We start from the raw sequence: 17,163 nt of genomic DNA on the forward strand, positions 1-17,163 counted from the left end.
TGGTGAGGACTATAAGCAAGCAAGGAGTGACAGCAGGAAGGTGCCTGAGATGAGGTGAGGAGCTGGAGGAGAGGCTTTAAGGTGCTTGGGCAAGAAGATGTCTGGCTGCAAACCCTGTGCCCTCTGGCATGTGGAAGTGCCTAGTGCTGCAAAAGTTGCTGGTAAACTGGGCTAAGAACATCCCTCACCTGGAGCAGATGTATGCTTTCAGAAGCTGTTGATGGAGAGAGGTGTCTGCTGGTGATGAGGACTGAAAGCACTCAGGGAACTTCCAGGGCAAAAGTGAGGCTCCAGGAGCGCTGCCCATTTCCACACTACTTTTGCTCCAGAAACTAAAATGGTGCTCCCACAACACTTTGTAGCTGGGGTTTACCTGCTGGCTCCCTGTGGTGTGAGATCAAAAAGTTGACTCAGCCTCCTTCGGGAGCTCTGGAGATCCTGGCTGCATCCCAAATACTGACACCCCAGGCTTGCCTCCCTTGGCTCCTGGCTTATTAGACCCAGGGACCACAGAGGCTGAGGAGGGTGTGGGAGGGAGAAAGCACATCCACTTGGAAGGAGCCTGCTGGCCCACACACCTGCTGCAACAGCCTCACTTCCATAGCCTCTTTTTTTTCCTGCTTGCAGCTAACAGCACTGACAGAGCTTCAAACCCCTTTTTGTTCTGGGAACTGGGACTCTCCATTCTGGTTTGCAGCATCTACCATACACATCCTTCTTCCCCACCATTCTTCTCCTCTCAGTCCAGGCTCACCACCCTCTGGTGTCCAGCCAGCACTGCCACCTCTCCCTAGAAAATGTTCTTTCCATGCCTGGGTAATGTGGCTTGGCACTCTCCATCATTGGAGAGTTTTCACTGATGTATTTGTGCTGTTAGGTGTATTTTTCTCTTGGTTTTTTTTTTTTTTGTTTTTTTTTTTTTTCCTCCAGGATTTTGTGCTGCCCAGAGCATGAGACCCAGTACCATTGTTGCTTGGAAGCTCTTGGCTTTTTGCAGCTTGGAATTGCACTCTCATGTCAATTACAAGTTCCATGATATCTGTCAAAGTGAAGGCAGATTTTCAACAGAGAAGATTCAAGTTTTACCAAGGAATTAATTTTCTGTCTCAGGATGGATGTTCCTCATGCTTCGTGGCCCAGCTGGTAAAGTGAAGTACTCAGATGCATCTCCCTTCCAGAAATGCTGGAGAGCATGGCTGAATTAAGACTTGTAAACAGAAAGCATCAACAGCAAGCAAACAGAATTTATTTCTCCAATACCTTCCTCTGGTTGACAGATGACCCTGGCGGCCAAAGACGAGGCAAGATAGGTCTTTACTTCTTGTCACAATCAAGGCAGCTGATGGAAGTGATGGTAAAACAGGCATACATCATATTTCCCTCCAAGCAACTACCATGTAGTAGCAAAAAAACCCTGCTTTTGTAACTAGCTAATAGATTAACTTCAAGGCAGCAGGCAAAAGCTGCAGGTTTCTCTACATCCTGTGAGACAGCATTGTCTAAGGGAGCAGTGCCTGCATACATTCTCAGGCAGTAATTTCAATCAGGTACCAGCAGTCAAAGACTGGGGCTTACAGACATGAAGCTGTGGTTCAGCAAAGATGATTGATGGTACCTGAGGGTGCTGAGCCCTGTACAGGTCCAGGAACATGCTGGAAAGCAGAGGGTAATTCCCATAGAACATTTTAAACGGATAGCAGAAAAATTTGCATTAGTCAGGATGTGTTTAGCCCGTGCTCAATTTTGTGGCAGGTTGTGGTGCTGTCTGTCTGCCCTACTCCAGTCAAATGTCCACTGTTCTCTTGATGCCAGCATACAAAAAAGACCCCCATTGTGCACCTTGATGAGAGGTCTGCTTATGCCTCGTCTGGGCCCAATGGGTAAACTAAGCAGTCTGGTAGCGACAGCAGCTGCTGGTGACCAGACACTTCATTAAGGACAGTTGCTTGGTAGCAGGGTTATTTCTGAGATGCTTTCTACTGCTGGAATGAAGAAAGGTGCAGAGGAAACCAGCCGAACCAGGTGAACACTGTCAGAGCTGGGGTGCTAGTGAGGGTTCTTGCAGACTGCCTGTGTGTTGAACAGCAGTGGGAATGACAAACTCACTGAGCTGCTGCTGCTGAACTACCCTGGAGCTACCAACCTGGCAGGGTGCAAGTCCAGAGCAGCACCAATGAGGTGGTAGAATACTGCAAGGAAGTCACTTGTAGCAGCAGCGTCACACTGAAAGGACATGTTTTTCCAGGAAACTGAATAATCTGATGAGGCTGCAGCTGCCAGTTATCAGCCCTCTGTGGGGACCTTAGATAAGTCAAAGCTGAATTACATAGCTTATTACTGTATGAAAATCTGGGCCACTGCAAGAAATGGACCCAGCTGTTGCTGAATAAAACAGACTTCCTATGTAAAAGTAAGCAAACAACTAGATTTCTCCATAGATTATGGATGTGTATCAGTAGATAAAGACAAACTGGGGATATTTTAAGAATTTTAAGCAAGTCTGCAGATGATACAAAACTGGGAGGACCATTGACTCCCTTGAGGGCAGGCAGGTCCTGCAGAGACCTCAGCAGGCTGGAGAGATGGGCAATCACCATACATGTGACATTTAACAAGGGCAAGTGCTGAATTCTGCAGCTAGGATGGGGCAACCCCGGTGGCAAGTACAGACTGGGGGATGAGTGACTGGAGAGCAGCATGGCAGAGAGGGACCTGGGGGTCCTGGTTGGTGGCAAACTGACCATGATTCAGCAGTGTGCCCTGGAAGCCAGGATGGCCAACCATGTCCTGGGGTGCATCAAGCACAGCAGTGCCAGAGGCCAAGGGAGGGGACTGTCCCACTCTACTCTGCACTGGTACAGCCTTGCCTTAAGTACTGTGTGCAGTTTTGGGCACTGCAGTATAGAGAAGACATTAAGCTATTGGAGAGCATCCAAAGGAGAACCACAAAGATGGTGAAGGGTCTGGAAAGGATGACTTATGAGAAGTGGCTGAGGTCACTTGGATTGCTCAGTTTGGAGAAAAGGAGGCTGAGGGGTGACCTCATTGCAGTCCATGGCTTCCTCATGATAAGAAGAGATGGGACTGGAACCGATTTCTTCATTCCTATGACTAAATACAGGACTTGAGGATATGGTAGGAAGCTGAATCAGGGAAAGTTTAGGTTAGATACCAGCAAAAGGTTTTTCACTCAGAGAGCAGTTGAGCAGTGGAACAGGCTCCCCAGGGAAGTGGTCACAGCACCAAGCCTGACTGAGTTCAAGAAGTGTTTGGATGACACTCTCAGGGACATGGTGTGCTCCTGGGGGTGCATCACAAAGAGACAGGAGTTGGATTTGATGATCCTGATGGGTCCCTTCCAACTCAGTGTATTTTCTGACATGCAAACATTCCAGAATGGCTTTGTTTACAGTGATTGAGTGGGATTACTCTGCCTGCAGAGAGACAGACAGAATAGCCAGAAAGATAAAACCGAATCAGGAAGAGTTTCAGGTTTGAGTGCAAACAGAAAGAATTTAGTACCATTCTTCCTTGAACTTGAAAAATTTAGGGGAGAAGCTCCTCTTTGGAGAGAAATGTCAAAGTGACTTTCATTTGGAAGGAAAACCAAAATGATCCTGAGATCCCTTGGCAGAGGAGTGGAAGGGGGACTTCAAAAGAGTAACTGGCATCCCTTTAGATATCAGCAATTTCTGGTAGCTTCTGAAAGGTGGCCTGTCCACTGTGATGCTGGATAGGAATTCCACTGACAGAGGAACTGGATAAATAATAAAAGGCTCCATCACTCTCATTGCCCTGGGGCAACACATTGCTAAGCTGTGCCAATAGACAGAACTGTGCAAGTATTTCTGTGCTGTTTTCTGTGATATTTTGTGTATGAATTATGAGATATCAATTTAGAAATCAGGCCTGCTTTCCCACCTATATCTCACTGTTTTGTTTTTATTTCTTCCAAAATGCAATTTTATAGCTGTAAAACGGCAAGTGTAGTGTGAAAAATGAGTGAGGTCTGTTGGGAGTCTACCTCTTTTATTAGCCCAACCAGTACAGCTGGAGCAAATGGGCAATCTTTCAGGCATGTGATCTATCTTTGAGTCTCATACGCAGCCTTTTTTTTTTTTTCCCCAGCTGTAACTGGCAGGATAATATAAGACATTTCTCCTCCTTAAAAACCTCACTTCTACTTCAAGACTGCAGTGTCTATAGCCACCCAAATACCATCACAAAAAAATCAGTCAGAGTTTAGGACCCAGAGCCCTATTTTAGCTTTACAGGATGTGACAGCTGACTGAAAATCAATGAAGTGTGAGTTACAGGTCCTCATAATGAGGCAAGATAAGGCTTGAAAGGTGCTGTCTTTGCCTCCCAGACTCAATTGGCTGCTTTGATTTTTAACTAGACTACTAGGATGAGACTGATTTGCTTGTGAAAACAAAAGATCACATTTAAAGAAAAAGCCACGGTGGTGCCCATGCTTTGCCTGGTGCTCTTTGTGCTGTGTCTGACCCACTCAGGTAAGTGCTATTTCTTCTTCCAAGCCTAGCTGCAGAGGTTCAAGAATTTTTTTTTCTGCTAGCCAGTTAGCTGCTCACTGCTGGAACAAGGTAAATACCTGCTTCCCTTGATGCACTTCTTAACATTGTCTGACTAGCAAAAAGAGGGTTTTATCAGCTGCTGCCTTTGTATTATAGCAGCAGCCAGCTTGGTGACAGGGTTTTAATAATGGTTGGGGAGGGTTGTTGCTGGTAGAAAAAAAAAATAATCGTAAGCTCAACTGTCACTGCTAATGGGAGTTATGGGAGAATCTCCATCACCAGAAAGAAAACTGAAATACCTCAGGCAAGCCGATGAAAGGCAAGGGTCCTGTCTGCATTTCTCAGGGTGTTTTACATGTTTGTTAACAGACTCCCTGCCCCAGCCCTGCTCCTGTGCCCATGGGGAACTGCTTGTAGCATGGACCACAGGGAGAAACAGGAACCTGGGGAGCGGGGTGATGGCAAACAGTGCCCAGTTACTTATACTCTTTGTAACCTATTAGGGAGATCCCAAATTTTTGCCTTCTCTGTGCACTATATGGTAAATTCAACGATGCATCTGTCCTGTGCCTGCTTCTCTGGTTTTGTGAAGGCAAATTGATAATTAGTTCAGTGTACTCTCCTTCTAACTTCTCCTTCTTCTTCTAACTCAATCATTAGATAGGACTGGATTGAAGGAGCTATTAGGTTTTTGTTTTTTTTTTCCTTGATACACATTCCTTCTCATTAAAAACTTCTGCTTTTTTAAAGCCCCTGAAGGTACTAAGGCTGTCTTATAAAGATATCAATCTTATTCATCTGGCTTTTTTATCTGTGAGACTTCTCAAGTACTTTTCACTCTTTCTGTGGCTTTCTCAGCAGCCAAGACCCAGCACACCCTGCCCCAAAACCATCTTTACCACCTCTCTGCTATATCCCCTTGGAGCATTAGGGCTGTTGGACTTCATGTGAGGTATGAGCTGCAGAGCAGCACTGTTTTTCTGTGAGGGAGATCATACACAGCCACGGACACTATGCCCGTGGGGTGTATGGTTGTGTATCTATGTGCAGGCAGTTATACTCAAATAAACCTGGATCAATGTTTTCCAGCATTAAGAAAAAGCTGGGTTTGATCCTACATGTTTTGTGGTTGTGGATTTTTTCAATAGATTTTGTGATAAATTTTCTGTCTTTATCAAACATGAATCTAAAGGGAAATCAAATGGGCTGTGAGAAAGGGTCTCTGCAGAAATTCATGTGTCAGTGGATTTGGCCACGGAGGTTGTGGATAGTGACAGGGAAGTTCTCTTCCTTTGGCAGTGGATGCAATGGCATTTTTGGCAGGCAAGCCAGTGTCCTAGGACAGACCCCAGACTGTTCCCCATTTGTTGAGGTGGAGCTGGGTTTAGCCCTAGCATAAGAGTAAACCCTGGAGCAAGCAGAAGGGATGTTTGTGATCCCCATTTAGTTTAGCTGTTCTGACATGTAGTGACAGCTGCAAAAGCCCATCTCTGTCTGTGGTGCAAAGCAGGTGTAAAGCAGTGTGAAATCTTCCTCTGATCAGCTGGCCTCCACCTTCCCAGGGTTTGGTGACCCCATCACAGCTGCATGTCCAAGAACAGAGGACAAGTACAGTCTGTGCTAGAATATCCGACAGTAAAGGAACTGTGAGAACCATTAGGCTTCAGAGTTTACAGCTTTTCAAAGAGGAATGGGCATTTGCCATTGCTGGAAGTGGGGATGGAAGTGACAGTACTGGACATTGTGCCATCCTGACTGAATCTAGACTGCAATAGGGAATTATTTTGTCCCGTGTGAAGGTCTGGTGTGGGGGAGCAGGTTTTTGCTTCAGGCAGTCTTTCAGCTGTTCTGCTTTCTTGCTTCTCATGGATCCTGCTGAGAGGAGGCTGCATAGCCTGTCCTGCCCAGGAGATGTGTAGCAGCTGCTGGGGAAGCAGATAGGGACAGTGGCCTGTGGTCACTCCTTTTCCACTGTGCAAAAGGCAGTGAATTACCCACTGCCTCCAGTTTTCTCCCCGGAGGAATGCTGGCTTGGGTCCCCTTTCCCCTGTGGCCTCAGCTTTCTGGGGCACCAGAGGAACCTGAAAAGCCAGAACTCTTTCTCAGGTTGATATCTATGAGGCTGGGTAAATCTCCAGCCTCATAGATATCAACCTGAGAAAGGTTTTTCTTTCACTCAACACTGAAAGAGAGCATCTGATGTTCTCAGCCTGATAATCTTCCAAGGAATAACAAACGAGAGACTGGGAAAGTATGTTGGCTGAAGACAAAAAGAACACAGAAAAGAGAAATCTTGTACAAAGTCATTATTGCCCCAGGTACTGATGTTTTTTTGTATGTGAGTTGGGGCTTAGGATGTCTTGCCTTCCCCTCCCCACATCCTGGCTCTGCTGTGAGTCTGTTCAGCTGAATTCCTACAGATTTTACTCTTAAGAGCTGCCCAGAGGCAAATTTGTCTCACATCATTGCTCTGCCTCAGTTCTTCAGGTCATTATCCATGCCTGATTTCTGGCATGCCCTCACTCTCTGTTGCTGTCTTCCAGATGCAGCTGCCTTCAGCTCAGTTGCTGAAAATGAGGACGCGCTCCTCAAGTACTTATTTCAAGGCTACCAGAAATGGGTCCGCCCTGTGGAAAACTCCAATGACACAATCAAGGTCCTCTTTGGACTAAAGATATCACAGCTTGTGGATGTGGTAAGTGTTGTGTTGGACTTGGTAAAACATCCTTTCTTTTATAGACAGTTGTGCATCCATCTGGGAGAGTTGGTGATGCTATTGGGTTTTGCCTCCCGACACATGAAATCTAAAGCGATGGTCAGGCAACAACATTCCAAGTGTGATGTGGTGCTGGTGCTCTGACCTCCTGCTTCTGTACAGCATGAGCTGTAAGACTTGTTTGTATCATGGCAGGACCTGCATCAGGCCTCATTGCATCAGGTGTTAATTGAGCACCAGCCCCTGGCACCTATGTTTGAAGTTTAATGACAAGAGGGCTTGGCCATATGGAAAAATTCACTTTCCTTTCCCCTCCATCACTGCAATGTGCAGTGGAATTTGCAGAGGACCCAGAAGTATCCACAGAACAGTGTGCTCCTTGCATCTCCTGGCCCTTGGCAGTGTCCCTTTGTAAAACAGACTCCAATTTTGTGTTTTATTTATATATTCAGGACAATGTTTCAGCTTGTGTCTTCCCAAGAAGGATGAGCAAGGTGGGAGGTGAATAATCCTGTGATCCCACAGCCAGGTGTGTCTTGGCTTGCTGTCTGAACTCTGCTGCCTTCCTGCTTTTTGTCGTCTGATTCCTTCAGGCTGTTATGCAATGCCAGAGTTCCATTTTCCAGCCTCAGGAATTCCCAATGAGAGCAGGAATATCACCTAGAAAGTCAGTTCATTTCCCCAAAGAGTGACTGAATAGCCCATGCCCATGGGGAAACAGAACCACAGTAGTCTCCTCTTGTCAGCACGGGGTTGAATTCTGCAGGCATAGGTTCTGTTTCTGCTGGCTATTTTGGTATTGCAATCCTCTCTACCTTGTGTTGTCCTAGGATGAGAAGAATCAGCTGATGACAACCAACGTGTGGCTGAAGCAGGTAAATTAAGCCAAATCACTGAATCATAGAATGTCAGGAGTTGGAGGGAAGCTCTAGAGATCATTGAGTCCAACCCCCCTGCCAAAGTAGGGTAACTTAGGGCAGACACACAGAAATGCATCCAGGAGGGTTTTGAAAGTCTCCAGAGAAAGAAACTCCACAACTTCACCGGGCAGCCTGCTCCAATGCTCTGTCACCCTCACAATAAAAAAGTTTCTTCTCATGTTAATGTTAAGTTCTAGCTTAAACCCATTACTCCTTGTTGTGTTACTGGGCACTGCTGAAAAGAGATTGGCCTCATCCTCTTGACTCTCACCTCTCAGGTATTTATAGATGTAAAAAAGATCCCCTCTCAGCTTTCTTTTCCCAAGGCCAAACAGCCCCAGTTCTCTCACTCTTTCTTCACAGGAGAGTCCCTCAGTTATCCTTGTAGTTCTCCACTGGACTTTTTCCAGTAGACCCCTGTCTCTCATGAACTGGGGAGCCCAAAACTGGATGCAATATTCCAGGTGTGGTCTTAGCAGGGCAGAGTGGAAGGGGAGGAGAACCTCCTTAGATCTGCTGGACACTTTTCCTGATGCACCCTAGGATACTGGGTGCATCAGGAAAAGTGTCCCCTAGGATATTGGCCCTCTTGGCCACAAGAGAACATTGTTGACCCCTGGAGAATTTACTGTCCATTAGGATGCCAAGGTCATTATCTATGGAGCTGCTTTCCAGCAGGACATCCCCCAATCTGTACTGGTGGTTGGTGTTATTCTGCACGAGACTCAGGACAGTATACTTGTCCTGATTGAACTTCATGACCACGGACTTTACCCACCTCTCCAGTCTGTCCAGATCTTGCTGGATAGCAGCCCAGCCTTCTGGTGCATCAGTCACCCTTCCCAGCTTTGTATCATCAGAAAACTCCATCCCCTCATCCAGGTTGCTGATGAAGATATTGAACAAAACTGGACCCAGTATTGATCCCTGGGGAACACAACTGGCCACAGCTCGACTCTGTGCCTCCAGTCACAACCCTCTGAACTCTTTTGTTGAGCCAGTTATCAATCCATCTCACGGTCCAATCATCTGTCTCACGTTTCTTGAGATTTGTTATGAGGATGTTATGGGGATGTTATGAGGATGTTACCATGTCAAAAGCTTAGATCAGATCTCCCCTTACAGTGCAGTGCTAATCAACCATTACAGTCTGCTGTCCATAATGCCATCCATCCCCTTTCAGGATGCTGAGTGGCCAGACAAAAGCAGTACCATGCTACCTTGCCTGATGTTTTCACTTGACTCCTCTCACTTCAGCAAATGCTTAAAGGGACAGAAGGGCAGACAGGTGAGCTCTCAGGAAACAGGGTACCATCTTCTTCTGGCCTGCACCCCAGGTGTGTGCTCAAGCCAACTGTATTTCAGGGAAGCAACATCTCCTGATAATGCAGTTAATGCAGGCTGTCCCTGGGGTCCTGTTCTCCTGGGTTCTCCTGTCTCCTGTCTCAGACTTAGAGGTCATGCAAGTACTGTCTCTCTTGCCTGAGTGGTGCCTTGAGTAAGTTTTTTTTTTCAGCATGAGTAAAAAGGAAAAGAAGACCACTATGTTACCCCCTAAAATGAAAATCTGGGAAATTAATCAGATCTCTTTAATGTATTTGCTTCTGGAAGTGATGATAATTTATAAAAATGGGGGAAAGTCAGAAGTTGAATTTTTAGTTCTCCTTTATTTTTCATTCTTGAAGAACACTGCATTTGGTTTAGATTACATTGCACCAGTTTACTGACCTTGTGACAATTTTTAAGTCTCTCAGCCATGTGAGTATCTATAAACATGTCAGCTGATACCAGGCAGAGGACACAAAAACCAAGCTGTACTTGAAATAATGCCATGGGGAGTGGTTCCCAGGGGATGCTGGGCTGGTGGAAGAGAGAGGCAGCTCAGTTTTTGTTCTCGGATTCATACCTCTAGCGAGTGTGAGGTTCTGAGTGGAGCAGGACCCCTAAAGGCTGTATAGACATTATATGCAAAGATGGTCTCTGCCTTGAAGAGGGAGCTCATATTTCTCCTTGCTGCAGGGAGGCCAGGAATTTCCCCTTCTGCTGTAAATTTGCTGCTGATCAAAATCCATCTGCTGAGACCCTGCCCTGCAGAGTTACATTTCCCATCCTTTGACTGCAATTGCAGAGCAAGTCAGGTGCACAGGGAGATACCTCAGCTTCCTTGCTTCATTGGAATAACCTCTTGGGTAGACAGCAGAACCCTCCTACAAAGGTAACCCCTTGCCCCCATCTGTCCTCTCTCCATTCTCACCCTCTCTCCTTGCAGTCTGCAGGTGTGAAATCAATCTATTTCACTCTCCTCATTCTCTCTGTTCCTGCAAGTGTATCCAGCAAGGTTTTACAGCCTTTGACAGAATGTTTCTGGGTCTGGCAGTTTCTCTCTTCTTAGGGAAGATCTGGCTGCTTGCTCCATCCAGGACAATGAAATCTCCTATGACCTGAGGCAGCCTTCATCCCCTCTGTCTGGGTGACACTTTTACCCAGGTTGCAGTGACTGCAGAAGAGAGGGACCTGAAGTGTTGACTCATGTTAGCAGCCCAAACAAAAGTCCAGGCTGCTGAAGAGCATTAGACCTGAGATGCAAACATCTACTGATCCTCACTCCACAGCTGGATGAACCTGCATGGGATGGACATTTGGGCCAGCTCACCCATGCTGAGCATCTCCTTTGTGTTGCAGCACTTGCCTTCCCAGAATCATAGGTCAGAGCCTGTATCATCATTGTTGCTGTGGGAAATCAGGTTCTTCTGCAGGTTACTCCAAACATGCTGCAGAATGTAGAGGAATGTCACCATCCACTCACTGCCTTCCCAGTCTGGGGGAGACTGAGGAGGGGGAAGCCACTTTGATCCTTCTGCCTCATGATATGGCTAGAAGAAGGACCTACTCAGGAGGCTGCATTGAAGGAATTCTAACTTTTCTATAAGTCTTTGGAGACTGTGCTTAGATTTTAGCTAGAGCAGCTCCAAGGGTAACTCAGCATTGTTATTTTCTGGATGACTGACCTGGGCTCCCATTAGTTGTTACTGTTTCTAAGAACCCTCCATCATCTGGTGGACTGAGGACATCAAGACCTAAATGAAGTGCAAAGGGAACAGAAAATAAATGAGACAGAGGCTCTGATTTCCACATATGCAGATGTTCACAGGAGCTCAGGCTGAGCACTAAACACCTGGAGCCTGGCCCAGGTGTGCTGGGTTGGGAGTCTTGCATTCCCACAGGCTTAGTGTAAACTGGTCCCACATGCAGCCTAGTGTTTTGGGGAATATGAGAGCACACAAGCACAACAGCTGGGAAAAGCTCCATAGAATTAAGCAGAATGAAAATGTTTTTTCTTTTGGGTATGGAAACGACAACTCCGTAATGACACAAACCCTGTCCTTCTGCAGGGTCTGGGGAGCTTAGAGAAATCTTGCTCCTCACCTTGGGTGTGTGAGGTTAAGGGGGAATCATAATTTCTCTGCAAGAGCCTAGCTTTTCTTTAATGAACAAAGCTTCTATCTTGGGGTGGTTTGTTTGGGTTTTTTTTGTGTTGTTGTTGTTTTGGTTGGTTGGTTGGTTTGGGTTTTTTTCTTTTGTTTTGTTTTTTTTTTTCTTTTTTTTACCTCAAAATTCCAGCTCAAGAGAGGTGGGATTTGATGATGTGCATGCAGCCAGGTTCACAAGGCATGCAAGTACAGGCAGGCATGCACACAAGGGTCAATGAAGCTGTCAGTGGTTGCAGGGGAAGAATCTTGGTTTGGGCAAACTACGGGGCCTACTACAAGGGTTAAAAATCTGTGTCTAATGTCTCTTGGTCTGTTTGCTGTGGGTTAAGCATCTGAGTGACAGCCCAGAGAAGTGTATTTAGCAGAACTGGAGGAAGAGGAGAGCAGTGGGAGCATCTGGAGCAGCCTGAAAGGAAGGGAGAAGAGAGAAAAAGGCCCTTCACATCTGCTGCTACAGTCCATGTTAGCATGGCCCGTAGGGAGATTCCTATTTTAAACAACCCATCTTTAAAGTCTGCACACAGTCTATTTTCTGCTCTAGTAAGAAGACACACAACCATTTGCATTGCTGACATGAAAGAGCACTTTAGCTTGGAGATAAATCAATGCAAGGCTGAGGGGAGGGAGGAGTATTGCAGATGCAGCAAATAACCCAGGCCAAGGGGCTGCTTCAATTAAACTCCAGAGGGATGATTGTATTTCCAGGTGGTTCACAAAGTATTTGCTTCTGTTCCATTAGTGCAGACTATGCACTGACTTTGTTGGCTGCTACTGTCAGTCCTGAGTATCCCCTTGCATGAAAGTTATATTTCCAGCCTAAGCCCCCTTGCACCTACTGCAGAAGGTGTCCAGGACACATGTGAGTCTGTCCCCATCTAACAGCCCAGGGTGCTGGAAACATCTGGTGTACAGTCAGCCACAGAGAAAAAGTTCACACAGAAAGTGTTGTGCTCTGTCCCTGCTGCTGAGGCAAACAGCACCAGCCACCCCTCCCTCTTTCTCTTTCAGTAGCAGGAGCAGTCAGGCATGAAGGGCTGTGCCTGACAGCTGGTGCAACCCATTTGGGCCACTCAGAGAGTGGGTCTGTATCTCTTCTAGTGAAGGTAGTGGGACCATTACTCCTTCCATGTACCACTGGCATCTGCATCCTTCACTTGTGCCTTGGTCCTGATTTTAGGAGGGTCCTACCAGTCACCTGACCATCATCTTGAAGCCCACTCCTTTCCTGCACCTGGCAGAGAAAGGCACTTGTTCCTGTTCATCTCTGTTTATATCTCTACTGTGGTACTGTGTTGCTGTCACACTGTAAAGGACTGCAATAAGAGGTGTCTGTAGGTATAGCTGTGAAAAGCATATGGAAGCAAAGAAGTAAGAGTGGAGGGTGGGAGAAGAAGCAGAGAATATTGCTTTTTGGTTCATCTTTAAGTCACTGAGGAAATTGTCCAGAGAAGCCCCACACCCTTGGGGAGTGCTTACTGATGGAGCTTAATGGAAAGTGGTTCATCTGCTGCTCCTTGGTATTGACCACAGTCTACAGCTCTTGCTTCCTCTCATTGCTATTCCTGTGGGCAAGTGAACCCCCCCATCAATAATAGAGTACAGATCAGAGAGCTGCTTTTTCACTTCATCTCTGTGGAAATCTTCAGAGTGCTAGAGTCACTTTGCTAGAATTTCCCCATTTGAAAGAAAAAAAAAAAAAAAGAAGAAGAAAGAGGAGAGAAAAATTATTCTAGAGTTCAGTGTGATTAAAATGGACAGGAGTCCCCCTTCCTTTGCTTTTTTATAGTGTTACCTCTTCAGGATTGTAACCAAATCATAGAATCATAGGATGGTTTGGGTTGGAAGGGACATTAAACATCATTTAGTTCCAGCACACCTGTCATGGGTAGGGACACCTTCCACTGGACCAGTTTTCTCAGAGCTCCATCTAACCCAGCCTTGAACACTTCCAGGGAGGGGAGAGCCACAACTTCTGTGTGCAGTCTGTTGTATAATAGTGTTGTGATATTATCCCTGCAGTAGTGTGCAGATCTTCTTGATGAAAGAGCAATTATTTCATTTGTGAGGACAGTGTACAGATATTAGGTATTATATTTTGCTCACTGCAAAAAGCCCTGTCTCCCCTTAAAAGTAACTTAAGGCCACCCCTCTGTCCTTTGTGTTGTAGTAGCCATGCCACCTGGCTTTTCTATGTGGCCAGTGCCAGCCAAAACCACTGTGGGCTGGTTCTCAGAAGGAGGAAGAGGTGCCATACCCAGGTGAAGTAGTTTCTTCCTTCTGGAGTACTCTTAGTTGGGCTGGGCAGAGTGGTGAGTGACACGAGACTTTGTGTTCTCCCTTAGTGCCTGCCCTGAGGTTGCCTGCAAAGAGATGGGTTGATGGGGACCACCTGTGGCTGGAGGGGCAGTACTTGTGGGGCTGAACATCTCCAAGCCATGCCTGTCATCCTCTGTACAGCTGAGCAGTCTCACACTGAGATTTACCCAGTGTGCTGTGCAATGCAGTTTCCCTGAGGCATGTGGTGGGAGGAGAAGCAAGACTGTTGTGTATGAGTGGGCAGAGGACTCTGATGGCTCATTACAGGAATGGATCGACCACAAGCTCTCCTGGAATCCTGAGGAATATGGTGGGATCACTGCCATCCGTGTTCCCTCTGAGTCCCTGTGGCTTCCAGACATTGTTTTGTTTGAAAAGTGAGTAGCAAAGCTCCTTTCTCTGGGCTTAGACCAGAGGTTGGGCAAGGCCTGTCAGCCACTGTGAAGTGCTGTCAGAAGGCTGCTTCTTTTGGCAGTATGAATGATGCCTTTCCTTGTGCTCCAAGTGCTGAATAGAGCTGTGATGGGGTAGGAGTGGGTCAAACAGAATCTTTAAGTTGGTACTGTTTCTTCCCTGTCGATCTACCAGTGCTGATGGACGTTTTGAAGGATCCCTGATGACCAAAGTCATAGTGAAGTACAATGGAGTGGTGACCTGGACACCACCGGCCAGTTATAAGAGCTCCTGCACGATGGATGTGACCTTCTTTCCCTTCGACAGGCAGAACTGCTCCATGAAGTTTGGGTCATGGACGTATGATGGCAGCATGGTGGACTTGATTTTAGTGGATGAAAATGTGGATAGGAAAGATTTCTTTGATAATGGGGAGTGGGAGATCTTAAATGCCAAAGGTATGAAGGGCAACAGGAAGGATGGGCTGTACTCTTATCCATTCGTCACTTACTCCTTTGTGTTGAGACGCCTTCCACTGTTTTACACTCTTTTCTTAATAATTCCTTGCCTGGGATTGTCATTTCTAACTGTCCTGGTGTTTTACCTGCCTTCAGATGAAGGAGAAAAGCTTTCATTGTCTACATCAGTCCTAGTCTCCCTCACTGTTTTCCTTTTAGTGATTGAGGAAATAATACCTTCTTCTTCCAAAGTCATACCTCTAATTGGTGAGTATTTGCTCTTCATCATGATTTTTGTGACCCTCTCTATCATTGTGACTGTGTTTGTTATCAATGTTCACCACCGCTCCTCTGCAACTTACCATCCTATGGCTCCCTGGGTTAAAAGACTCTTCCTCCAGAAACTGCCCCAGCTGCTCTGCATGAAGGGACATGTGGATCGTTACTCCTTCTCAGACACTGAAGAAAAGGAAACTACCTTGAAATCAAAGCTCCTGGGGAAACAGAAATACAAGCAAGCAAAAGATGGAGAGAAAATTGTTATTGCCTTTCTGGAAAAGGCAGCTGACTCCATTCGATACATTTCCAGGCATGTTAAGAAGGAGCATTTCATCAGACAGGTAGGTGAAGGTAGAGCCAGCAGGGATCACAGTTTGCTGGACAGCAATGGTTTCCAACCTCTTACCTTTTCTGCATGTCTTTCTCTTTTCCTCCAACTCTTATCTTATTCCTGGGAGCTTCCCCTGATTGATATGTAATATGGTTTCTGGAAAAAAACGTTGCTTCAAGGAGAACTGTATTGTGCTATAAGAGTCCATGTTCTCCACAGACGCAGGAGGCCACAGCAGCCTCGCCTGGAGGAATCCCTGTTTTGGGTTCATTTGAATAAACTTGTTCTGGTTAAGTTGGAGATAGATATGAATCTGGAAAACCTCTGAATTGTCACATGTTCTGAAAATGTGTCTTTTACAACAGCTATAGGCAGGCTCTACAGCAGTTGCTAGGTCCCCATCCTGGCCTACCGGTGACTATACACAGTGTAGCTGCCCTTTTGTGAGTGAAGGTCTTCTAAATTTTCACTGTTAAAATGCCAAATTACAGTAATCATGAAAAATGCATCTCACGAGAAGTTGAACAGAGCAATGCACCTAGAAGCATATAGAAGGAGAAAAACTTCTGATAACAACCTCCAAGCAAAAGCCAGGGCTTTGTTCAGATAGTGCTGAGAGAACTTCAGGAGAAAATTGAACAGTAAATCAAACATGCAGTGTGTAAGCATATAACCTCCATGACTGAAGCCTTCTGCATGAAGCTGAATTATTTTTAAAAAATTAAAAAATCCCTTGAATTGGTTTTATAAATAGTTTTTTTTGTGTGGGCAGGGTTGTGTCAGTATTCACAATGCAAAATCCTCTCCTAAATGCATACAATCTGAGCCAGCAGAGCACTTAAGCAAACACAGCCCAATGGGACCTTGTACTGGAAGCAATGTCTGCATCAATGGGCTTTGCTAGAGCCACGTCCTGACATTTTGAGGGAAATGCAGTTCTGTGAAAAGAAATCCAGTTCATTGTAAAGCCATGTTCAAACCTGAATCTGTAAGCTTTCACATATGCACTTAGCTAAAATCTTTTGCGCAGGCTGAAAGAAGTCTGATTACCATGTGTGTAAAACTCAGGAATTGTTTTGGTGTTTTGAGTGACTTGCAGCTATGAGTGCTGAAAAGATGATCCATGCCAGTTTTAGAAAATGGTACACTGCAAAATTCTGCTTTTATAAACAGATTTTTGGAGATGAAATACATATAGTAGTATCAATGAACTCTTGGGCTGATTACTATTTGTTTGTTCTTCCTCTCTCTGTTCCCAGGTTGTCCAAGACTGGAAATTTGTAGCTCAAGTCCTGGACCGGATCTTCCTGTGGTTATTTCTGGTGGTGTCAGTAACAGGTTCTGTTCTCATCTTTACCCCTGCACTACGGATGTGGCTGAATAGCACTTTGTAAAAAATGCCCCCAATGTATTCTGTAAGTACAATGCAAAAGGGATGGTGGTGCCTTTGAGGTTGTCCAGGATGGGAAGCAATAGCAAGACCAAAGAAAGGTGGTGGTAACAACTTGACTAGTGCTTTCTGTCCTCATACAATTCTACCAGTTATGGATTTGGCCAAGATCAGAGAAGGGCTTGGTGTGCAGCAGTTAATTTTCTTAAGTGAACTAGTGTTGCACAACTGGATTGTAAGCACTTTGCTAGCAGTTATATTACAATAAGTGCCAAGATTATTAAATTGGAAACAGTACTTCTAGCACAATTATTATAGTTAAAAGGCAGAACTG

At 45.8% G+C, this 17,163-nt stretch overlaps 1 protein-coding gene across 2 annotated transcripts; it reads left to right on the forward strand.

Annotated features, from left to right (window-relative positions):
- The first annotated feature begins 367 nt into the window (after positions 1-367).
- CHRNB3 (cholinergic receptor nicotinic beta 3 subunit) lies at positions 368-16,833 on the forward strand. Of its 2 annotated transcripts, none has more exons than XM_030467342.1 (6): positions 368-468; positions 7,079-7,230; positions 8,082-8,126; positions 14,246-14,355; positions 14,567-15,449; positions 16,699-16,833. In XM_030467342.1, the coding sequence occupies exons 3-6, from the start codon at positions 8,100-8,102 to the stop codon at positions 16,831-16,833; spliced, it is 1,155 nt and encodes a 384-aa protein (XP_030323202.1). In that variant the 5' UTR covers positions 368-468; positions 7,079-7,230; positions 8,082-8,099. The 2 variants fall into 2 exon arrangements, with proteins under 2 accessions (XP_030323202.1, XP_008490778.1); XM_008492556.1 differs by lacking the exon at positions 368-468 and adding an exon at positions 4,463-4,514.
- The last annotated feature ends 330 nt before the right edge of the window (positions 16,834-17,163 follow it).

Source organism: Calypte anna, chromosome Z (assembly GCF_003957555.1).
Source record: "Calypte anna isolate BGI_N300 chromosome Z, bCalAnn1_v1.p, whole genome shotgun sequence".
Taxonomy (NCBI): Eukaryota; Metazoa; Chordata; class Aves; order Apodiformes; family Trochilidae; genus Calypte; species Calypte anna.